General features: G+C 43.8%; 1 protein-coding gene across 1 annotated transcript in view; it reads right to left on the bottom strand.

Annotated features, from left to right (window-relative positions):
* Window positions 1-26,336, bottom strand: part of PAPPA2 (pappalysin 2) — a 139,552-nt gene that overhangs the window by 27,057 nt on the left and 86,159 nt on the right. Inside the window, exons 13-17 of the mRNA XM_075287086.1 lie at window positions 15,975-16,170; window positions 15,700-15,838; window positions 13,407-13,581; window positions 7,400-7,613; window positions 2,921-3,083 (exon numbers count right to left, since the gene is read on the bottom strand). Of these exons, the coding sequence (XP_075143187.1) occupies window positions 2,921-3,083; window positions 7,400-7,613; window positions 13,407-13,581; window positions 15,700-15,838; window positions 15,975-16,170 (887 nt within the window). The remainder of the gene's footprint in view (window positions 1-2,920; window positions 3,084-7,399; window positions 7,614-13,406; window positions 13,582-15,699; window positions 15,839-15,974; window positions 16,171-26,336) is intronic.

The raw sequence follows: 26,336 nt of genomic DNA, 5'->3' as shown, positions 1-26,336 counted from the left end.
GGTCTGATCAAACAGTGAAGGAAAACAGCAATATAATGTATTTAGCTGAAGTTGTGCTGGTGTAGCCAATATATGAAGGTCATTGCAAGGTGGTCTGTACTTTGATGGCAGAATAAAGGGAAGAAGATCTGAAGTCAAAGCGCTTTTGCAAGTTTAATAGTAAAAAAAAAAAAAAAATCAGGGTCCATCTGCTGAATGGTGTGCTAGACTTCCCTTTGTGAGTCTGTACCTCTTGTAATCCAATTTAAGAGAGTTAAATGACTGATCGCTTTAAAACAGACAAGGGACACAAAGTTCAATTAAAAATCTCGTTCGGCACATTGTGAACTAAGCACTTCTAGCAAAGGTGTGAAAAACAAATTTATTCCGGCGCTCTCATCACTGTCACAGATAATCAACTTAATTAGGTGTTAATTATGTTTCACTGTTAAAATGAAATGTGACTATATCTGCACACAATCAAAATTACTTCTATTACCCCCCGCGCCAAAATATCGCTCTTGCATTTTTGCCACCGCTATTTTTAAATTATGCTGTACGTAGAAGACTCCGTCTAAGTCGCCTTCTCCAAGTAAGGAAAAAAAAGCTCAAATTTTGTGCTGGATGAGCAATTTGGGAAAATAACACGTTTTGTATTATTCTGTTTTCCGCACCTGCAGAATTGCAAAACCCAGGGGCCATAGAACTCATCCCTATTTAAGGTAAAGCGCTCAAGAGAGAGCAGGGAATATTAAGTTAGCCGCGTGGTCGGGGTTATAGTGTCAATGTATTAGACCTAAGCTGTTTTCTCAGCAAAAGGATAACATTATAGATGAGCTGGACTGAACACACCTGACACTGAGCTTCAAGGTGATGCTTGGTTCACCCGAACGGAACTGCAAGCGCTGTGCAGTGAAAGCACACAGACCCCATAGACTATAATGGGGTCCGTGTGCTTGACGCGCGCTGCCCGCACAAATCACCAGGTTGTGAACTACTTTTCTGTCCGCATAATTTCTGCGGAGATCTGGCGGCAAGCACATGGACCCCATTATAGGCGGGGTCCGTGTGCTTTCACTGGCATACAGCTTGCAGTTGCATTCGGTATTCCTACTTGCCTGAACTGTCCTAGGCGACAGACGACAACTGGGCGGCAAACCCTACCTAGATATAGGTGATGACACAGAACGCAGACAAGACAAACAACAACAAAAGGGAGGTCAGCTAACCAAGGCGTTGGTAATAGAGATGAGCGAGTAGTACTCGATCGAGTAGGTATTCGATCGAATACTACGGTATTCGAATGTAAACGTTCGATGCAGAACCAGCATTAATTGGCCGAATGCTATACAGTCGCCCAATCAACGCTGGTTCTTCTCCTACCTTTAGAAGTCTTCTCCGTGCAGCTTCCCCGCGGCGTCTTCCAGCTCTGAATTCACTCTGCCAGGCATCGGGCCTGGGCAGAGCCGACTGCGCATGTCTGCTTGTAGTGTGGGCATGCGCAGTCGGCTCTGCCCAGCCCCGATGCATGGCAGAGTGAATTCAGAGCCGGAAGACGCCGCGGGGACGCTGCACGGAGAAGACTTCTCGGAGGATCCAGCCCGACCCTCACTCGTGGACTTGGTAAGTATAATTTGATCGAATGTTGCCTACCCCTGAAACGAGCATTTTCCCCCCATAGAGTATAATAGGGTTCGATATTCGATTTGTATAGTCGAATATTGAGGGGCTACTCGAAACGAATATCGAACCTCGAACATTTTACGGTTCACTCATCTCTAGTTGGTAACAATTGCAAGCAGCACTTTTCTCTCCGCATGTTTCGTGTGGAAACCACACGGACCCCATTTCAGTCTATGGGTCCATGTGGTTTCTTTAGGTAACCGCTTTTTAATGCGTACAGGTTTCCACTCCGAGGGGGGTCCCCAAGCGGAAAATACAAACAAACCGGGCCTCAGATTCCTTTCATAGCTGCAGTCACACATAAAGTTTTTGATGCAGTTTTTAATGTTGTTTTACGAGGCAAATACAGCAATAGATACGAAACAGAGAACTAGAAGTCTTTTATTATGTTTTTCCTTCTATTTGGATCAACTTCTAACTTTGGATTTTGAAAAACTGCATCAAGAATCGTATCAAAAACGGCATGTGTGGTTGCTGCCCAATAATAGATGACTGTGCGACACGTGGATCACGTCGGGTCAGTGATTCTGAATGTATAAACTAATTTGCAACATTTTAGGTTCTTATTTTGCTCAGCAAAGGATTTTTGCGCAGTCAGAACAAGGCTGTTCGGTCGCCTATAGAGTACAGTTCCGACAGAGTGCAGAAAAACTAATTCTAAGGTAGAAATTGCTAAATTTTACACTTACTTTTGATGTGTGAATGGTGCAGAAGTAACAAATATCACAGAATGCACCAAAGTAAGTACAGACAGCAATCCCTAATAAAGGACTGAAATACAACATTATGCTGCCACATACTGCCCATGTAATATACCGTACAGTGTGTAATAATAATGATGATGATGAATATGCCCCACTGACTCTCTAGTGCCACCTATTGCAGATGACAGGTACTCGAGTATATGCATGGTTACAGTTTCGCTCCCTGATGGTATTATATGTGTATTCAGGCTTGAACCTGAATTTTCAGCCACTTTGTTGTGAGTGTATCTTTATGCCAATGAGCTGCCATGTGGGTGTATCTATGTTCTGCTTAGATCGGTGGCACAGAGGCTGTGAATATAATCATACAATATTAGCATATGCAACTTGCAAATGATAGAAGCTTATTAAATCAGTACCATGCTAAATGAATTATTAGTTATCATATGCAAATCATTCATTTTGCTGAAATGTTAATGCACTACAACAGAACATTTGCATCGCTGGCACCTAAAGGAGGAACACATTGTGTAGTGATAAGAAGAGACTCGTACTGTGTAAGATCTGCAGTATAGGGTGCACTTGCTGTCCACCTCCACGCCACGGGTGCAGTTATACATTCCCCGGAGGATGAGGGGCAATGGTTCACATGTGATAGGAATACATCGGCCCGTCGCCCACAGTCCTGTCTGCAGACAGTGGATTTTCAGGAACTTTCTGCAAAACAGATATTAAAGTAGTTAAACTGTGTCGTGATGTAACATCATATATCGGAAGTCAACGTTAGGAAGGATCAGACATGTCAAAATTCAACATGCCCAATTACACCTCTCCTCAACATCTGCCTTCACAGTCAGCATACTGCCATACATAAGATAGCTAGCTGACTGTTCCTGCCCAATTTTCTGTTCCTGTCCACATGTATATAGATATCTCTAGTTAAAGGGGATAGATCATCAGAAAATGACCCATTTTTTAAAACAAATTTTGTGTTAAACTTATTTTTAAGAAATTTTAGTGAGTTGTTTTTAAACGTTTTCCATTTTATCTATAGTAAAAAATTCTAAAAATCCTGCAATTCGGACTCTGATCACTAAGCCAAATAATAGGCTGAGACTTCCAATTTTCTGTAGAACATTTTTTTGCAGAAGCCGCCTCTCTTATTATGACACTGATGATCATAGCTATTGTGTATATGTAGGTAAGACGTAAAAGTCCACCAGTCACTATAGGTGATGCCACAGCCTGTCTACTCCCCGCTCTGCACAATGACCTCTCCACCAGTTACAAAGTAATGCCAAGAATACTTTCCCATAGTAGTCAATAAGGTCTGGTCCAAGTCATTGTGTTTATAGCCCATGGTCCATCTTCAGTAGAAAGGGAGTGGCAGCGTATTTTAGGCTTAGTGACAAGAGTTGGAATTTCTTTAAAATGTAGGTTATAATTAGGGATGAGCGAGTACTATTCGAAACGGCCGTTTGGAATAGCACGCATCCATAGGAATGAATGGAAGTGGCTGGCCCTTAAGCGGCGACTTAACCCCCTGCGTGCTGGCTATGTCCATTGATTCCTATGGGTGCGTGCTATTCCAAACTGGAGTTTCGAATAGTACTCGCTCATCTCTAGTTATAATATGAAAAATTTTAAACAATCATAAAATCATAAAAAAATGAATTAAGCAATATGTCATTCTGTAGCAAGACATTCCTAATGAATAGGTGTCTAGATGACAACTCAATACAGTGTTGCCACCATGTAGACTTCAAAGCAGATTTCTATGTACATCAGGTATGTAAGATGTTAAAGGGATTATCCGGCTTCCAAAAATAGCCAAACCAGAATAAATCTTTCAAAAAGAAGAGGTTCCCATCCCCAGACAACTGTATTGTGATACTGGTTGGCTGTGTGAGAGGTCTTGACATGGGACTGGATGGGAACCTCTTGCAGTTATTCTGGCTTGGCCATTACACCCAGACTATGCCCTTAGCCAAGTATTAATCTATAAGGATCTACCTTCCAAAAGGTGGCGCTAGGAACAAATTACTCTTTTTCACCGATAAAATCTTATTTGTATATTTCTCACCAAGACTTGACTTTGAAGTTTATCGCAGGAAACTGTCTCCAAGTCAAGTTACCGAGCCAAATCTACAATAAGGCAGTCAGTGTGCTAATACTAACATCATAAAATACAATGTAAGGATCGGCATCACACACTGTCCAATAATAAATACAGATATGCTTCATCCGGCCACAATACAACACTTAAAGATCCAAAATGTGGAAAGTCGCTCCCAAGACTCTACTCACTATGGATTTTTACCTTTTATATTGTGGTTGGACGAATAACATGTTTTATTATATTCATTAGTGGAAGGATTGTGGTTCTTATAATACAAAGGGTGTTTATATATGGAAGGTGGCAAGGGAAGCTTTACTGCAAGAAGGACTTGGTTACCTAGATAATAAGTAGATGTACGTAGTACACTACATAATGGGGGGGGGGGGCAACAGCTGTATCCTGTTCTGAAAATGTAAGGGGGGCATATACTTCTAACTATTCACTATTCCGTACAGCTGCCTAAGACTGTTTGCATTGCAATAGAGTATCTTCAAGTTACTGGGTCCCAATGCAACATTTCTTATGGGGCCCCCATTTATCATGTGCTATCTATAATACTGGTGTCTTCTTACTTTGTAGACCTTTGGGCCCCCATAGGCTCCAGGATCTGGCAACAATTGCTACCTCTGCACCCCTATAGCTATGCCCCTGAGTTTCCTTTGTAGGTCCAAATACAGAACCAAAAAAAGTAGTTCTGTATACTGTACTGGTGGCTTTGACAGGGCAAATGGGTTGTAAATTGATCATATAAAGTGCCAAGAACCTCACATATGTATACAGAGGTAATGACTAGAGATGAGCGAACAGTAAAATGTTCGAAGTTCGATATTCGTTTCGAGTAGCCCCTCAATATTCGACTACTCGAATCGAATATTGAACCCTATTATAGTCTATGGGGGGAAAATGCTCGTTTCAGGGATAGGCAACGTTCGATCAAATTATACTTACCAAGTCCACGAGTGAGGGTCGGGCTGGATCCTCCGTGCAGTCTTCTCCATGCAGCGTCCCCGTGGCATCTTCCGGCTCTTCACTCACTCTGCCAGGCATCGGGCCTGGGCAGAGCTGACTGCGCATGTCCGCACTACAAGCACTACAGTTGGCTCTGCCCAGGCCCGATGCCTGGCAGAGTGAATGAAGAGCCGGAAAACGCCGCGGGGAAGCTGCATGGAGAAGACTTCTAAAGGTAGGAGAAGAACCAGCGTTGATTGGCCGACTGTATAGCATTCGGCCAATCAATGCTGGTTCTGCATCGAACTTTTACATTCAAATAGCGAGTGGTACTCAATCGAGTACGAGTATTTCGAATACCGTAGTATTCGATCGAATACCTACTCGATCGAGTACTACTCGCTCATCTGTAGTAATGACTAAAGCAGTAGTAAAGCACAAATTTTATATACTTATTGTCTGTGTTGGTCTTACCAACCTAGTTGAGAATCAGCAAATACTATAACTAGAGCCGCTGCTGCTCTTGGTTATCTTTCTGTTCCTCCTAGTCCTACCTTCCTCCTCTTCCTGGTCTTCACCCTGGTGACATCCTTCTCCAATCTGCTCCAGTGATGTGCCACTCTGTTTTTTGGACATGTGTGCTTGCTGGCTCTACCTCTTAAAGGTTCAGTCTATGTAAAATTACAAGATCGGAACCACCACCTAACCCCCAGGTTGCTCTGCCTCATCCTTCCTCTATGGGGGGTGTCAGACTATAATAAAACCAGACCCTATAGCACAGATAACTACGTATGACAACGGGAGAGCAAGGAGTAGATGAAGCAACCCATGGTGTGGGTACTGGTTCCGATCACTTGACTCGGGGTCACAACCAGCCTGGCCCATCTTGAATAAATCCACAGAGGAGGTGTAACATCTCTGCCTGTTCGGGCCTCTGCGCCACCCTCTGCTCGTGTGCTGCGGCGCAGGAGGCGGGTGCAGTTTGATAATCTGCTTAAAGTTTTTGGTCGCACTGTGTGAACTCAGCTCTAGTTCTGTGATTGCATTTGAACCACACCCGTCTTCTGCCTAGGTTGCCTCTGTCCATTAAGTGGTTAATCTGGCCTTGCCCTGTGATTGACAGCTGCCTTTCTGTGAACTCCATGGGCGGGTTCTTCCTCCCTATTTAGCCTTGGTTCCCATTCACACCAGTGCTTGTTATTGCCGTGTGCATACCTGCTCTTACTGTCCCTGTTTGCTTATTCTATTATACTTGACCTTTGGCTTTCCTCATTGACTATTCTCTTGACTCCGATTTGGCACTGCATCACTCTCCTGTTACCGAACCCTGGCTAGCTGACCTCCCTTTGTTGTTGTTCGTCTTGTCTGCGTTTTGTGTTTCACATATTCAGGGAGGGACTGTCCTCGTGGTTGTCGCCTATTACCTAGGATAGGGCCTGGCAATAGGAAGGGCAAGTGGGGGGCTTCAGCTTAGGGCTCACTGTCTCTTGTGCCCCTCCCAGGGTTTAACAGTTCTGGGAATTGCTGTCTTAGCAATTCCCTTACAGGAGGTAAGTAAAATTAATTACCTTGGACAATCCCTTTAAGTTCCATCCTTTATCTGTTAGCAGAAAGTTATATTCTTATGATATATTCTTATCTTACGTAGGTTTGAGAGGTGGGTGGTGCGATGAATTATTTGCATCAGTATATGGAGGGGAGTGGGTAAAAACTTTCTGATTTAGAAATATTCATCCTGTACGTGTTAATGTGTTCTCAGACGTGAGTTCTAACAGTTGGCGATAAGGAAAGAAGAAACTGGGAACTGTTACTTTTATGACGAGTGAAGACGCGATAGCGGAAGGTGAGAAGCGTTTAGCATAATAATATGATTTTCTAATTGTTACAGTAATAGGCATATTATATTTTCTAATATAACAGATATCAAGAATTACATAGGATAGAAATGACAGGTTTCATCACCCACCTCCGAGGCCGTCTCTCTGAAACTTCTGCTACGTGGAAGCCCAGCTTACATCGATACCTACACGTCGAGCCCACATCATGGTTACCCTGGTGGCAGCGTGGTGTGAGGAGTCTGGCATTGGCTATGGCTGGCGGAGAGTCACATTCAATCTTGCAGTAGCCTTCAGGAAGAGACCAATGGCCATCCGACATACATGTCACCCATTGGCTCATGCCTACAATGCAGAGATTTGCGATTAACTCTTTGTCATATGTGTTGTAAAACGTACTGTACAAGAGTATATTTTATATAGTGGTGATGTAACCGACCAAGGTTGCATGGAGTTGCTGTCCCATATATCCTATAGCTGGTTCATTGTGTCAAACCCGTTCTAAGTGCAGAGTGTTATCCTGTGCTGATATTTAGTATGTGACTCCTGTATAGATCCTTTAAAGAGGATTCGACAATAAGTCAGAAAAGTCCAATGACCTCAGATCTGAGCATTTTGGTGTTTTGTTTATCCAAATCCATTCAGCCATTCCAAAGATATAAGTCCTGTTAGTAATTATTCAAATTAGATTCTAATAGCCAAGTGGGCGGTAACAGCATGACATAGAGGACACAGAGATCCCGCCCCCAGAGAAACCACAGTGTGACCATTCTAATTTACATCAACACCAGTGGCATGACTAGGAATGGTGGGGCCCTGTGGCATATTTTTGCACACAGTATGATGGCCCATAGTGTCCCCTGCACATAGTATTATGCCCCATAGTGTCCCATGCACACAGTATGATGCCCCATAGTGTCCTCTGCACACAATATTATACCCCATAGTGTCCCCTGCACACAGTATTATACCCCATAGTGTCTCCTGCACACAGTATTATACCCCATAGTGTCCCCTGCACACAGTATTATACCACATAGTGTCCCCTGCACACAGTATGATGCCCCATATTGGCCCCTGCACACAGTATTATGCCCCATAGTGTCCCCTGCACACAGTATTATGCCCCATAGTGTCCCCTGCATTCAGTATTATACCCTATAGTGGCCCCTGCACACAGTATGATGCCCCATAGTGTCCACTGCAAACAGTATGATGCCCCATAGTGTCCCCTGCACACAGTATGATGCCCCATAGTGTCCCCTGCACACAGTATCATGCCCCATAGTGGCCCCTGCGCACAGTATGATGGCCCATAGTGACCCCTGCACACAGTATGATGCCCCATAGTGTCCCTGCAAAGAGTATGATGCCCCATAGTGTCCCCTGCACACAGTATTATGCCCCAAAGTGACCCCTGCACACAGTATGATGCCCCATAGTGTCCCTGCAAAGAGTGTGATGCCCCATAGTGTCCCCTGCACAGTATCATGCCCCATAGTATCCCCTGCACACAGTATGATGCCCCATAATGTCCCCTACACACAGTATTATGCCCCATAGTGGACCACCCATGAACAATTATTATACTCTGGGGTCTTTTTAGACCGCAGAGTATAATAATTGGAGACCCAGGAGGAGATACAAACATAAAAAACACTGTTACTTACCTCTCCTGGACTCTGGTGCTGATGTCAACAATCTTCAATTATGAAAGAGATGTCACTTGTGCCAGGGCTTGTGTCGCGACACATAAGGAGGAAGGCCCTGGCCCATATGATATCTGTGACGTCACCAAGTAGGCCCTAAAGCCTTCTGGAGCCAGGAGAGGTAAGTATACAGTGTTTTGTATGTTCCCTCACCTCTCCTAGCCCTCCAATCATTATAACACGGGGGGTCTGAAAAAAATCTCTGAGTATAATGCTAATATTTGTGAGGTTCATGGCCCACGGCCTCACGGCTCCTGCTCATGGCCGCCTCCGCAGAAGGGAAAGCACCAGCAGCCGTGAGCAGGAACCAGGAATGGTACGTAAATAGGGCCATTACTCCAACAGGTAATGGACTATTAAAAAAATCCGCTGTGTCCCGGGCACTGCGTCAGCCGCTGCTATGGCTACCCTGGTTGTATCGCCCATAATCAGCATTAACAAGGCTTATATCTTTGGAATGGCTGAACAGATTTGGATAAACAAAACACCAAAATGCTCAGGGTGACAGCGCCGATCAGATGATACAGGTCATGAACAAAACACCAAAATGCTCAGGGTGACAGTACCTGTCCAATGATGTATGTCATAAACAAAACACCAAAATTCTGGACTAAGCAGGAACAACATACAAATATACAAGTATACAAGTATATACAAGTATATTTAGACTGTGTGAAAATGTTGCCTTGGCAGATGTTACTTGAGTACCCAAAATACTAAGCTGTTGGCCACCATGCCAACATCTAATGAAGGTAATAATGAGAATACGTTATGTTTTTTTTCAGTAGTAGAAAGCAACAAAACAACATGTTTGGCAATTAGTCTTTATAAATGCAGATATATCTGTTTATATCTGTAATATTATCTCCAGTATGTTTAAGAACTCAGATTTCATAATCGCAGGTAAAGGTATAAATATTGTAGGGATTATATAACAGGTAAAAATAGAAATATCATTAAGTTTTAATTATGCAAGTCTCAATTCACGCGTTTCGCTGACCTTTTCAACATTCATCATCGTATAACAGTTTATTTTCAATTTCTTCAGATATTTCTTTATTTATGGATACCCGTTAGACCATAAAACTATGTAATCATGAAACGAAAACTTCGCCGGTCAACCGAAGGCTCAAGGAAAATCTGCAAAAAGACCCTAAACACCCCAAAAAGATCAGGAGTCCTTCATTGCTATGGTAAGACCAACTGGATTATTTTCTCAAACTTTGTGACTGTATCCTCCTTATCGTAGACTATAGATACATCCATTCATTGATACTCTGTTTATTGGCATTACATTGTGCACCTGTCCAGTGTCAGACTCAGGTTCCTTGGGCCCACCAAATAAAATGATTCTGGAGGCCCACCCTCCAACAACCCATAGATAATAGAGTATAGCACCATTTAAATTTGGGAGTCTTCCTTTGCACCGTTATTGTGCTAGAGTCAGTGCCCAATGGACTCTGGTGGTCCAGTCTGACAGTGCACCCTACTATTTTTCCAGCAATATAAGGGTCAGTTCACACAGAGGAATTTGCTGCGAATTTGGGGGAAGATTCCGCCCCTAAATCTGGAGCAGATTCCTCCTGGAATCCATCTCCTATTGTATTCAATGGGAGGCAGAGATCGCACCAGGATGCAGAAAAAAGAAGTGTCCTGTTCGATCTTGCCTCGCATTCCGCGGCTTATTCAACCGCGGGGTCCACAGCTTGAGACACCCTCCTGATTAGACCCATTCATCCAGGCCTAATCAGGATGCCGCGACAGAATGCTGATGCTGACGGCAGAAAATGAAGAGAAATTTCCTTTTCATTGTCTGTCGTGTGAACATACCCTAAGGGTATCTCCATGTCCTATCTGACCTAAGGGTGAAGAAACTGCAAACAAGGGCCTTTAGTCTATGCTATGATTAGTACTGATGTTGTTCAAAAAAAGAAGCCTACAAGTAGAGATGAGCGAACAGTAAAATGTTCGAGGTTCGATATTCGTTTCGAGTAGTCCCTCAATATTCGACTACTCGAATTGAATATCGAATCCTATTATACTCTATGGGGGGAAAATGCTCGTCTCAGGGGTAGGCAACGTTCGATCAAATTATACTTACCAAGTCCACGAGTGAAGGTCGGGCTGGATCCTCCGAGAAGTCTTCTCCGTGCAGCGTCCCTGCGGCGTCTTCTGACTCTTCATTCACTCTGCCAGGCATCGGGCCTGGGCAGAGCCGACTGCACATGCCCGCACTACAAGCCCGATGCCTGGCAGAGTGAATGAAGAGCCGGAAGACGCCGCGGGGAAGCTGCATGGAGAAGACTCCTAAAGGTAGGAGAAGAACCAGCGTTGATTGGCCGACTGTATAGCATTCGGCCAATCAATGCTGGTTCTGCGTCGAACTTTTACATTCGAGCAGCGAGTGGTACTCGATCGAGTACGAGTATTTCGAATACCGTAGTATTCGATCGAATACCTACTCGATTGAGTACTACTCGCTCATCTCTACCTACAAGACCACACAATTTGCTTACAGGACTCCCTGCCCCAACTGTTATGGGTTGGGTCCAGGAATTCTGCTGGATTCCTAGGACTTTGTGCAAAGTAGGTCTCCAAGGGATGCTCTCCTAGATAAATATAATATAGTTGGAGACCATGGCAAAAGAAGCCTCACCAGGGCAAGGAGTTGACAATGGAACTTTTTTTTTTGTAGATTGTGAGCCCCCATATAGGGATCACAATGTACTTTTTTTCCTACCATTATGTCTATGTAGAATGGGAGAAAATCCGTGCAAACTCCTTGCCCAATGGAGGACCCTCTGGTAGTCCTGGCGGGATTCCAACCCAGGACTTCAGTGCTGCAAAGCTGAAGTGCTAACCACTGAGTTTCCCCTGCAATGGAACTTTTTTAGTGATGGTCATTAACAAGCAGACTAGGAGACAAAAATTATTGCCAGGCAGCCCCTGAGGTTAGTAAGTATTAGGAGCTGTAGTGCTGTATCCAGCATTGAAGGTCTACAGAAGACTTTGTCCCCTCCCTAATCTCAAGGAGAAAAAAGAGAGACCTGGTGACAAAAATGGCCTGAGGAGGTGCAAAAACAGATGAGACGGCTGATCAGAGAGGGGAAAGTCAACTACAGGCGTAAGATGGAACTACAGATGGGGGAAGGAAGGGTCACCAAAGTGTGGAATAGCCTTAAAACTTCTGAAATTTCCCCACAGTGGAACTACTAAAGGATTATCTTAATATGCACCAGGTAGCAGCATCAGTGTCTTGGATACCTCTTTTCTAAAACATCCTGCACAATTCTAGAAGAAGAAGCTCATAATTATATTTTATGTGTGAGTTGCATTAAAATAAGTATAACAACATTTAGTGATCCTGGAGGCTACTGGAAATTATTCTTAAAGATAATGTCACTTGTGTTAAGGTGATCTTTGTGATCATTACAAGGCAAGAACTCCGGGGCTGAAAATGCTTGTTTTGAAAGTCGTAAAATAAATTGCCATTGTTTTGCAGAAATGTCACTGATTAAATGCAGCGCCCTGTCATAACATATAGGAGCCGCCGAATTCCATTACTGTCACTGGAGAGATTCTTCCAAAAGCAATCAGATATTTGTACACACTAATAGCAAAAGTACCATCTACAGGCTGCAAAATGGTGCTGCAACCTGCGCTCCAAATGACATCCCATGGGCCCTGTACCATAGCTTATAGGAACATTATTCTGCACACCGGCCTGGAGGAGCCAAAGAAGATGTACAAGCCCAACAAGACGCTTAGAAGCCAAGCTCCATGTTCTCTTAAGAGTGACTCCAAAGTGAAACAATAAATGTAACATAGTTGTAATGCATCGTTATACGTGAGCTGTAGCTATCATTGACAAATTGATGATACTATGATCATTAACAGCAATGGGCAAACCTTCTTCACGAATGTTCAAAACCTTCCACTGCAAGTTTCTATTCCATCTAAACCAGAGGTTCTATTATTACACTCCCTACAGACCCCAGAGTATAATAACATGAGGCCCAGGAGAGGTGGACTGATGATCCGGATCAAGGGATCCCAAGTTACAAATGTGGACATCTATGGCAGAGCAGGAAGCTGTAGTCCCTGCTCTTACATAGATCACTGCATAGAAGCCACAGCAGCAGATTCTGCGCAAGGGGCGCAATTTTATTTAAAGGGCCAGTAATATTTCATTAAAATGTTGCCTATTCAATAAAAAAGAACAACCCTTTAACTATATCTATAACTAAATCCATCATTTTAATACTTAACTGATTTTTTTTTTCCACTTGTATCAGGAATATTTTTGCATATTTAACTTAAATGACATCAAGGGAAAAAGCAAAGTATTATTTAATATAAGGAAAAAATTATCTGGGTAGACCAACTCATTAGGACAAAAATGTCATGGAAGCAGTAGATATGTATGTACCTTGGAATTTGGCAGGAGGAAGGCACGTGAAGAAGCATCGGCTTCCTAGACCTGTTCCATCTGGACAGAAGAAACTAGCATGGAATACCAGTGATGATGGAGGAGGTCCACAATCCAAAAAGTTGCATGTGACACTTAGGTTCCAGTTTCCACCCATACACTTTAAGGAAGCGTCCTGATATAGGGGATTGAAATAAGACAGCACATAAGTTAAGTGTTTCATGTAGATTTCAGCTACAACTCACCAACCAGTTTTCTGGTGTACACACTATAGTAACATTCCCTAGTGTATACAGGGCACCTGAGGTCGTCTGAGATAGTCCTCCTGGTCGGTGAGATGGCCATTGAGCTTGAATCGGGGAGGTAGACACGACTTCTGACACCAATCAGTGGCCTCAGTGGTCGCTGGAAAGGGACCGGTGAGGTCACTCACATACACACAGAGACTGCCGAGGTCACTGATTAGCCCCGGCACATGAGAGGAAGCGGATCGGGATAGGTGAGTATACCTCTTTATTGTTTTACACTCACTCTTGCCATTCCTATGTTTTCTGTAATTCATGGACAACCCCTTTAAGTAAAATATAACATTCGATAGAGGACACACGAGTAGTCACACAACCCAGTATTCGAAGTCTAAATATTGTATTCTGAAGTCAATGTCCGCCTTTTAGAACACCATGACACACACTACATGAAGGTGCTTCATTCATCATAGATATACTCTTGGACAGAAGAAATTGCCGGTGTATCAGAAGACACAAAGCATAGCAGTTGGGTTCATATGTCACATCACAGAAGGTGCGCGGTATAGCGGTGTAACAATTGAGTTCAGATGTCATATCAGGGAAGGTGCTGTATATAGCGGCTTTATTCTCATATTACATGTTCCATGGTATGTTGCATCCAATGCAGTAAAATAGAAGTAACCATTAACACAGCAGTATACGATGTTTTGGGCAGGTATAACTGACCGAAACATGGTACACTTGATACTATATACTGTGTTAATGGTTATCTCTATTTTACTGCAGTGGATGCAATTATACAATGGAACACGTAATAGGAGAACAAAGCCCCTACATGGTTTTTTTTATGGTTTTCTATTGGTGGAATATATGGAATAGAGAATCCTCCTCCAGAACAGGAAATGTGATAGATACCACTGAGTTGCCATAAAATATCCACCCAATAAACTTCCACTTTATACCTTTATTCATTTCTAAATGTATCGTTATAGTGGTCAAAGATTAATTTTCATGTTTCCGACCTCCACATTCCTTCCCTGAAGCGGAGACTACGTGGATCCTAGGAGTGTACCGTATACTGGTTAATAAACCAGGGCAGTGTATATAACACACTCTTCTCTCTCCGCATGTTTCACCATGTGGACGACACACGGACCCCATTATAGTCTATGGGGTCCGTGTGGTTTCCTAGCTAACCGCTTTTTAACTGCATTCCCAAGCGGACTCCCCAAAAGGAATACCGAACGCAGATGTCAACCAGGCCTTAGTAGTAGTAGTAGTAGTGTACTAGTAAATCTCCCCTATCATTTTTATGATTGAAGATATTCTATATATGTGTTCTCTCGCCTCCACAGCCCCTTTCGTATGCCGTGTTATAAATCTCGTAGACAATGGGATCCTTTGCTCAAAATCCCATTAGCCAGAGAAGATACTCACAAGAGATAGCCTCTCCCACTCTAGAGGTCAGCTATTACATAGTCATCCAATAAGCAAGAATAAAGAATATCTTGAAGAATAGACCACATTAGGGACATTGGATTTGGTTTCTGATCAATTTCAGTCTTAAAGGGGACCTCTCAACGCCTCCACCAATTCCATCTCTTTATATCCTTCCATAGGTGTCTTTCCACAGATTCTGGCACAGTTGGAATTTTTTCTCTAACCCTCACCATTCCAGAGCAATCATTTCAGTAGATTTTAGCACAATTGTGAACTCTGCTATCAGGTGGGCGGGCACAGATGCTCTGCTCCAGTCAAGGACTGCCCCCCTGATAGTAGAGAGTACAAATGTGGTCAAAGTAACAGAAGAGACTGCTCAGGAATGGTGGGGGCTAGAGGAAAAATTCCAACTGTGCTAGAATCAGTGGAGCAGTGCCTATTGAATGATGGAATGAGCTGGAGTTGTTGGAGGTGGTGAAAGGTCCTCTTCAATTGGCTGCTATGATAACACTGAGCTGCCATAACACATGGAACGGAAGTGTTATTATGGGGACAGATGCTCGGAGATCTTTTGGGCATTATTCATACTGAAGCATCTCTCTTACCTGTACGATTTTATGTCCGGTCTTGCTGACTGTATGGAGGACGTAGCCCTCGTCACATGTCACTGAACACATGGTCTCTCCATTCAGATCTGTGGAACATTGGGTAGTCCCATGTGACACATGCAGAGCAGGGCATAAGCTGGGGAATGAAAAGGACACCATGACATGACACAACATGAAATCTATTACTTCCAGAGTCAATAGACTCCTCTAAGAAGCCATGATGCTAATGTGAACACAGCCCTATATCCATGTGATACCGTTCCATGAATTACCTGAAATTCTCTCCATTAGGTTGGTGATTTTTCCCCACCGGTGAGTCGCTGCTACTAGCTGGGGATCTAAGGGCCACTCCATGAACCCCAATGAATGGGGAGGAGAACTTCAATGTGAGTGACGCCGCTGTGTACATGGGGTATTTTGGACCTCTCAAGACCACAGGGTTATTCTTACATGAAAGTCGGTGAATACCTAGGAAAACAGACATAACAATGGCGTTAGCTGGTTGTTCTATACCAAAGTGTCGGAATATACATGCTGGGGTCTCCATCTGAATAGAGGAAGGTTTGGGATCTATAGTGTTGAGATTAATGTTTTCACCAGTGGGAAACCATAAAAAGCTTCAAAAACAGGTGACATATAATTGAAGCGTCGCCTTGCAAGTTATTATTTTTGATGTAGAAAGCAAATTTTGTGGCAGGCGTCTGTTATTTTCTTTTGCAGGTGACCTAAATCTGAAGGGTCATTTTAGCGCAGCAGAAATAAGGCCACCACGCAGAGCGTACGCCTTTGTTCTGATGACGCCAGACGAGCACTTTTCCATACCTGCCGTGCGTTCCCTCCCATTCTCCACCTTTGGGAAGTGTTTTGCAAATGCTTTGAGTGATCATTTTTAATATATATAATGAAGATAATACCTCGCTGCTGTGGCTTCAGAAACACCTTTTGATCGGTCACATTTTTACCTGTTTTCCCCTCGTTTGATCTTCAATCCAGTACAATAGGGCTACAGATGTCAGAACCAGCTTTATAGGATATTTGATCCTCGTGATAATCTGCTTATCAGAACGATCCCCCTCCCCACAACCCTCATCAAATCCCTGTGGAAAACCTTAAGTTTAGGCCGCACTGACATGTGATCATCACGGAAGCGGCTCCGCTCTGCTTATTTTTGAGAGGTGTGCTGTCTACGGTGATCCATTTGTCACATCTATGAAAAGCAGACCACCCTTAATTTTTGGAATATTTCTTACACTGTTCAATGTCTCTAAGGGTAACTTCATTCTGAGTTTTTTGGACCGGATTTTGGGGCGGAGGCTGCCTCGGAATCTGTTCCAAAAAATGGCTATCCATTAGAGATGAGCGAACAGTGAAATATTCGATATTCGATATTTGTTTCGAGTATCCCCTCAATATTCGACTACTCGAATCGAATATCGAACCCTATTATAGTCTATGGGGGGAAAATGCTCGTTTCAGGGATAGGCAACATTCGATCAAATTACACTTACCAAGTCCATGAGTGAGGGTCGGGCTGGATTCTCTGAGAAGTCTTCTCCGTGCAGCTTCCCCGCAGCATCTTCCGGCTCTGAATTCACTCTGCCAGGCATCGGGCCTGGGCAGAGCCGACTGCGCATGCCCGCACTACAAGAAAATGGCTGCTTACAGTCAAAGCGGCCATTTTCTTGTAGCACGGGTATGCGCAGTTGGCTCTGCCCAGGCCCGATGCCTGACAGAGCGAATTCAGAGTCGGAAGACGCCACGGGGACGCTGCACGGAGAAGACTTCTAAAAGTAGGAGAAGAACCAGCGTTGATTGGCCAACTGTATAGCATTCGGCCAATCAATGCTGGTTCTGCATCGAATTTTTCCATTCGAATAGTGAGTGGTACTCGATTGAGTACAAGCATTTCAAATACAGTAGTATTCGATCGAATACCTACTCAATCGAATACTACTCGCTCATCTCTACTATCCATGACTGGATGTCGATGCAGTGCATACATGGCATCCAGTCGCGGGATTCTGCTCCAGATTAGGCCCAAATGAATGGGCCTAGTCAGGAGGGAGTGTCGCGAGGTGGACGTCCGCTGCTGAATTAGCCATGTCGCTTCTTTTTTCTGCGAGCGGGAACAAACGCATTAAAAGGAACCCATTGATTTCAATGGGAGACGTTTTTTTTGAGCAGGATTCTGATGCGTATTCCACATCAAAATCCAGTCCAAAAAACTCTGTCTGAACCCGGCCTAAGTCTGTGAAAAACGGATGACATGGAAGCCATCCATTTGTTTTTCACAGACCTTATAGACTTGCAGTAATGTGATGAATTAGTATCAGTACAAAAAAAAAAACTACACGCTTCCTTTTTTTTTTCTCATACCCATAGTCTGCAAAAAAAATGGATGTCTGAATAAATACATTGACACAAATGGATACGTATAATGTCCGTGTACATAAATTACTGATGTGTGAATACAGCCCATCTGTAAGGCCAAGGCTCCATGTAGTGTACACGCCACAATTTGGCCGCCATGTTTTACAGTCCCTGCAAATCGGACGGGATTCTAGCAAATCCCATTCACACATTGCAGAACAATACGCGCAGCAGAAATGTTGCCGTTGCGTTTTTGGAAATTGCAGCATGTCAATTACACTTACGGAAGTGCTGGCGGTATAACTGAAGCAGAATATCCACATTGGAAAACCCTGCTTACTTTATGCGCTGCAATGCGTTTCCGCGACGTGCTTTCTTACTGCGGCCCCGTACGTGGAGTCTTAGTCTTAAGCATCCCCCACAAGGAGTTAAATAACTTGTTTATGCCACAGCACCTCACAATCCCCCTCCTCCACCCTCATCTACAATTCACTTTGTCCTGCCTTTCCAGCAATGATCTTTTGGAGCGCAGATCTGAGTATTTTGGTAAATCACGTGCACGATAAAGTTATGTCATCCGCTCAGTGAATGCTGATACGGAATGATTTATTGTATTATCTCATGATATTGATTTCATTTCCGTAATGTAAGACAGTGCGACATCAAGAGGCAAAAATGATAAATAATGACTCACATGCAGCAGTCAGCGAGGACTGTATGTGACAGGTACGAGAATAACAGGATGGAGGGACTCTGATCATCTAGAAATGTTATCAGGAAAGCCATTCAACTGCACTGGAGCCAATAACCTCTTGTTACCAAGGCGCGCTGTATAGAACATCCTTATGTAAAGAACAATGTCATATTTAGCACTGCGTCACCAGTGCGAAAGGAGCCACTTCGTTGTATGGCAGGGGTATACATATATAAAGATATACTGTCAAGGGAAGCTGTAGGAGTCGTACCCAGGACGGAGTAATACAAGTACTCCAAGGGTGTAGTAGGATTTCAGGGGTATAGCTATGGGGGTGCAGAGGTAGCTAGAGGACCCTTGACCTAGAGGGGGCCCCAATTGTCCATCTACTACTGCAAATAGCACAGGTAGGGGCTCCAATACAGATTTTGCACTTAAAGTTATGCCTCTGCAAGATCTATGGTAGATACGTCATGTCTCATAAGTAAGTCGCATCACCAGCTATAATAACATTCAGTACAACTATCTGTTTAGGATAGTGTTTTCCAACCCTGTCCTCAGGGAACCCCCGACAGGCCATAGCTTCAGGATTTCCTATAGAGAAAGCACATGTGCTAATTAGTAATTAAGTCCAATTAATTAAATCTCCTGTGCAACATTAAGGAAATCCTCAAAACATTGCCTGTTGGGTTTCCTTGAAGACAAGCTTGGAAAACACAGAATGGGGATGTGTTATGTACTCGGTGATATCTGGCAGTCACATAGACAATGAATAGAGCGGAATTCACTCTCAATTCATAGGGGATCCTGTTCTTTGGTTTGTGGTGATCCCAGTGGTCGATTCATGATCGGTTACCAACCTATCATGTGGATAGGCCATAGCTTGCTTTGGTGGCAAAAGCCCTTTAAAGAGGACCGTTCATGTCCCTCTGATATTGGTGATGTTATATACCACTAAAAAGCTGTCAGGCTTACCAGTATATGCCCCATTGTGGAGATATTGGTGCCATTAATTTCAGCACCGATATCCCTCCACTGTCAGAAGAGCTGGCCTTACAACACAGTGTCATCCCAGGACTGTAAGGAATACTCCTACCCCAATGGTACTGTTACATAGACTTGTAATGTCTACACCAACATCACCAATATATCTGCGATCGGGGCTCATACCAGCAAAGATGACAGAAAATAAGACCGCCAATGTCAGAGGACTAGGGTTGAGCCGATCTTGAGATTTCAGGATAGATTTTAAAATCCGATTTCCAATCATTTTCCAGCCGATCCCGATCGTGAAATTTGCTGAATTGCAGATCGGAATCCGATCTTTTCCGATCCCGATTGCACAACCCTAGTCAAAGCTTCTCTATGGGAAAAGTCACTTTTAGGGTTGAGACGATCTTGAGATTTCAAAATCCGATTTCCGATCATTTTCCAGCCGATCGCGATCGTGAAATTTGCTCCGATCTTTTCCAATCCCAATCGCTCAACCCTACAGAGGACAGGAAAGGTCTTCTTTGAGGTCCTCTCTGTACCACTGTATTTGCAGTCATTCTCACTAAAGAAAAATTATTGGGACTTAAGGAATTTTAGAAAATGTCTACAACACATAGAAATGAGGTATTGAGCATGTGCACCAATTTTTTGGTGCAAATTATGCATCTGGCACATATTTATTTGTTTATCTGACCCAATACGTCTGCTTGGTGGGGGGCTGACTGCTAGGACCCCCAATTATCTGATACTTGCCCAGTATGCTGAGACTAAGGAATGAGTGTCTTTCCTGGGACAAACCCTTTGATCGGATCTGCAACCACTCTATAAACTAGCAATTTAAAGGGAACCTGTTCCGTGAAAAATTCAACAATATGCAGGCAGTATATTATATAATATGCATATATTATAGAGCAGGAGGAGCTGAGTAGATTGATATACAGGTGTGTAGGGAAAGATCCAGTATAAGCTGTCATTTAGCCACGGAAATCTCTGCTCTTTCTATGTTCAGAAGTCTAGGAGGCGGAGCTATCAGTGATGTCAGCCTGCCCTCTATCACAGAGATCTGCAAATCACTGATAGCTCCGCCTCCTTGATGTCTCAGTATAGAATGAGCAGAGATTTCTGCGGATAAGTGACAGGTTATACTGAATCTTTTCCTACATATCTATACATTAATCTGTTCAGCTCCTCCTGCTCTATAACATCCTGTCAATAGATTGGGTTGCATTTTCCATGTGACATGTCCCCTTTAAGCACCTTTTCCTCAACTTTTACAACACTGAGGGCTTTCTGTGACCACTTCTCTATCTTTATTGGCACACACGCGAACCTCTTATGACACAAATCATCCCTTTATTATATTGGCAGTAGTCGCTACAACGCGCTTTCAGCTTCCACATTATCTTCATACTCACAAATCAACCATTTCGGAAAATTCTGCAATCTTCCCTGTGTGTTATATAACCATCTTCAGAATACATTAAGAACAGGCCGCTGCCAGTGGAAGAACGTGAATGATTTATCTCAGCAAGGAGAATGCTTTGTATTGTAACATACCACGATACTAGCCATCCCATGTAAGGTCAAGAATTTCGCTGCACTTGGACATTTCCATCTCCAAGCCAATATACAGATCACTTTGGAAAGGAATGAGAAAATGAGTTCATTGTCCTGTTTTGAATTACAGTTTAGGGTAACTCTGACCGTATACTATATACCGGGAATTACTTAAAGGGGAACTCCAGCAATAGCGCTGTTTAAAAGGGGGGTGGCCATCTTGCCCGAGCTTCTCTTCCCTCTGTTAACAGCATTTAGTAATATGCTTTACAACACAGTCATGGCTATAGGCAGCAATCGTATGGAGCCGACTCATTGAGGTCTACTGGAAGGTTTTCTAGACTTACTTTGTGCATTATGGACATGACATCATCTATTGTCAGGACTGGACGCAATGATGGCTCAGTGGTGTTATTATATGGAGGTGTGATCTTCTATTGCAATCTTGGCTGTGATGTAAATAAAGTAACTGCTGCAAAGAATTGGCAAGTGCCAGTCTATTATAAGGTACCCGAATGAAGATTCTAGGGTATAGAATAGGCATGGATGTTTAATAATATAGTGCATCACCATGCCCTGACCCCAATGCAAGTTTTAAGTGTATTGCTGATTCTGTAATAAACCTGTAACTTGTATCAGCACCCAATACTGAGTCTGATGGTTCACATACCCCTCCTCCATATGGGCTTGCTTCCCTATATAGCATGCATGGTGCTGTACTGCAGCCCACCATAGTTCTGTGCATGTTGTTGGAAATTAGATGATAGCTTAGATGCCGGAGCGGTGGGTCTCACTCCTTGGGTTTGCCCAGTCGTGGTCTTACCACTTGCAACCATGATGATGACACGCAGTTGTCAATTTATTTAAAAATTGATAGGGGGAATAGCAGAGGAATGGCACAATGCAGAGAGAAGATTCTCCGAATCTCCACTATAAGTGGAGTCACCAGAACCCAGAATAGCATCTCAGCCACTCAGGTACATGGGTTAGGGTCATCTGACACAAACGGAGATATTTTGGCAAGAGGAGACCCCAGTTTAATTTAGGGGAGCCTAACCTATCTATCTGCAAGGTTGGGGTGATATATTGGGTTCCGGTGACCCTAATCTATCTATCTTCAAGACTGGAATGATATGCTGAAATCTGGTGACCCTCACCTATCTATCTGCAAGGTTGGGATGATATATTGGGTTCTGGTGACCCTAACCTATCTATCTTCAAGGCTGGAATGATATGCTGGAATCTGGTGACCCTCACCTATCTATCTGTAGGGCTGGGGTGATATATTGGGTTCTGGTGACACTAACTTATCTATCTGCGGGGCTGGGGTGATATATTCGGTTCTGGTGACACTAACCTATCTATCTGTAGGGCTGGGGTGATATATTGGGTTCTGCTGACACCTAACCTATCTATCTGCGGGGCTGGGGTGATATGCTGGAATCTGGTGACCCTCACCTATCTATCTGTAGGGCTGGGGTGATATATTGGGTTCTGGTGACACTAACTTATCTATCTGCGGGGCTGGGGTGATATATTCGGTTCTGGTGACCCTAACCTATCTATCTGCAGGGCTGGGTTGATATATTGGGTTCTGGTGACCCTAACCTATCTATCTGCAGGGCTGGGTTGATATATTGGGTTCTGGTTACCCTAACCTATCTATCTGCAGGGCTGGGTGATACGCTGGGGTCTGTTGACAGACTCCCTTTAATTCCCTTTATCCTGTAACCTAGTAGCTATGTACCATACAAACATGAAGCAGAGGTTTTGTTCATACCAACCAGTCGGGATATCATTTTATATTAAGCGTGTTTGCAGAGTGTCAGATCTATGACACTTTCCTTATACCGGGGTCTCACTAGTATAAATGGTAAGGCATTTACTTCTCCATATGTGCCTATAAAGCTTAATAGGGCAATGACATAAAAAAAAAGTTTGCCCAAATGTTCTCAATGTGATTGTAAACAAGTTGCTGGACTGGAGGCTGGATCCAAGGAACAGATGTCCCCATGTTAGCGATTCAGTGACAATGACACGATGCCTTGTTATTGCTTTTATATCTATAAACACCTTCACGAGTTGTTAAGTAATAACTAACGTGACACTAATGAAGCCAAAATCACTCCAGCAGATGGCATGACTGAATCATTAAAAATACCGCCGAGATGGGATGATAGCACCTATGACATGCCAAACGTGCAGAGCCTGGGAGGTCGCTACACAGCAATGTCTACTTCTGGGTGCTAAGTCTGAAGATATCACCTGATGCCCCATTTACAAACCTAGAATTGGGACCGTTTTTATATGTTCTATGGGGAAATGTAGATTTGCTTGTTGCATCTGCTGTTTGTAAAATGATACAATATGACATGAATTCCATTATAGCCTCAGATCACACATCGTGGAAAAGTTGCAATTTTGTTACAGATTTTTTTTTAAGGAATTATAAAGGAACGACTTGTACTTTTCTTGCCTGTCTCAGATTAAATGAAAGGAGTTTGCACTTGGTTCACACTAAACTTCGTGTTTCTGTCCTTCGGGTTCGCTTGGGAAACCCTATCCACTTAAAAAGTGGTTAACTTCAGAAACTAGCAGACTCCATAGACTTTAATGGGGTCTTCCGGGTTTCCGCATGGTTTCCGATGATGTTATACTGAAATCAGTGGGGAGAAAGCTTTGCTCTCCCTCTATTTTAAGCAGAATGGGGGACAAAGTCACCAAACACTAGTGTGAACTTAGCATAACATATATGTATAGGAACTAATTTATCGAAGCGATGTCGGACTAGACAGTCAACTTAGTTCTGCTACTTGCAATTGTTAAAGGACAGTGATATGGAGTTTCACATCGTTTGGTCATATGCTCATGATGCTCAGTCCCATTCAAATGAATGGGGTGTCACTGCAATACCAAGCACAACCACTATTAAATGCATGGCACTCTACTTGGCAAGAGACCAAAGCACTCAATATCATAGACCTGGACAACCCTTTTAATACTGCATTGATACACATCTTTTAATCCTAGCCCTTGTCCCAGACTGTTTCTGGCCAGGGGTCCATACTAAATGGCTTCTGTCTTTAACTTAGGCCCTCGCTTCTCTCATCGTTGCAATGCTCTATGCCTGCCATTCCCTCTGCGCTCATACACGATGGGCTATATGAAAGAGCGGAGAGGCTTATAGTAGTCAAGTGTAGTCAGGACAGGGTCAGAGGAGGCGCTGTGTTGCAAAGGGACCATTTTTTACAGCACATAACAACATATGGAGTCCAGTTTATAATAAGGAGCAAAACGGAAGTTGTATACACAGAGGAAGCAGCCAGGAGTTCATAGGGAGTAATCATATCATAAGAGCCAACATCTCGGAAATGAAGGCTCCGGCAAAAAAGGGGTGAATATCTCAGAGCCTAGTATGTGCCAGCTAATAACAGCATATTATTAAAGGGAGTCTGTCACCAGACCCAGGATATCACCCCGGCCCTGCAGATAGTTAGGTTAGTGTCACCAGACCCAGGATATCAATCCAGCCCTGCAGATAGATAGGTTAGTGTCACCAGACCCAGGATATCAATCCAGCCCTGCAGATATATAGGTTAGTGTCAGCAGACCCAGTATATCAACCCAGCCCTGCAGATAGATAGGTTAGTGTCACCAGACCCAGCATATCACCCCAGCCCTGCAGATAGATAGGTTACTGTCACCAGACCCAGCATATCACCCCAGCCCTGCACTTAGATAGGTTAGGGTCACCAGACCCAGCATATCACCCCAGCCCTGCACTTAGATAGGTTACTGTCACCAGACCCAGGATATCAATCCAGCCCTGCAGATAGATAGGTTACTGTCACCAGACCCAGCATATCACCCCAGCCCTGCAGATAGATAGGTTACTGTCACCAGACTCAGCATATCACTCAGCCCTGCACTTAGATAGGTTACTGTCACCAGACTCAGCATATCACCCAGCCCTGCACTTAGATAGGTTACTGTCGCCAGACCCAGGATATCAATCCAGCCCTGCAGATAGATATGTTACTGTCACCAGACCCAGGATATCAATCCAGCCCTGCAGATAGATAGGTTAGTGTCACCAGACCCAGGATATCAATCCAGCCCTGCAGATAGATAGGTTAGTGTCACCAGACCCAGGATATCAATCCAGCCCTGCAGATATATAGGTTAGTGTCAGCAGACCCAGTATATCAACCCAGCCCTGCAGATAGATAGGTTAGTGTCACCAGACCCAGCATATCACCCCAGCCCTGCAGATAGATAGGTTACTGTCACCAGACCCAGCATATCACCCCAGCCCTGCACTTAGATAGGTTAGGGTCACCAGACCCAGCATATCACCCCAGCCCTGCACTTAGATAGGTTACTGTCACCAGACCCAGGATATCAATCCAGCCCTGCAGATAGATAGGTTACTGTCACCAGACCCAGCATATCACCCCAACCCTGCAGATAGATAGGTTACTGTCACCAGACTCAGCATATCACTCAGCCCTGCACTTAGATAGGTTACTGTCACCAGACTCAGCATATCACCCAGCCCTGCACTTAGATAGGTTACTGTCGCCAGACCCAGGATATCAATCCAGCCCTGCAGATAGATATGTTACTGTCACCAGACCCAGGATATCAATCCAGCCCTGCAGATAGATAGGTTAGTGTCACCAGACCCAGCATATCACCCAGCCCTGCACTTAGATAGGTTACTGTCACCAGACCCAGGATATCAATCCAGCCCTGCTTAATAGATAGGTTACTGTCACCAGACCCAGCATATCACCCCAGCCCTGCAGATAGATAGGTTAGGGTCACCAGACCCAGCATATCACCCAGCCCTGCACTTAGATAGGTTACTGTCACCAGACCCAGGATATCAATCCAGCCCTGCTTAATAGATAGGTTACTGTCACCAGACTCAGAATATCAACCCAGCCCCGCAGATAGATAGGTTAGTGTCACCAGAATGAAACAGTGTTTTCCCCTTGTGAATCACTGCCTCCATTGC

The sequence above is a fragment of the Leptodactylus fuscus genome, chromosome 9 (genome assembly GCF_031893055.1).
Source record: "Leptodactylus fuscus isolate aLepFus1 chromosome 9, aLepFus1.hap2, whole genome shotgun sequence".
In the NCBI taxonomy this organism is placed as follows: domain Eukaryota; kingdom Metazoa; phylum Chordata; class Amphibia; order Anura; family Leptodactylidae; genus Leptodactylus; species Leptodactylus fuscus.
The sequence above is the reverse complement of the archived record's forward strand: the minus strand, read 5'-3'. Positions and strand labels throughout refer to the sequence as shown.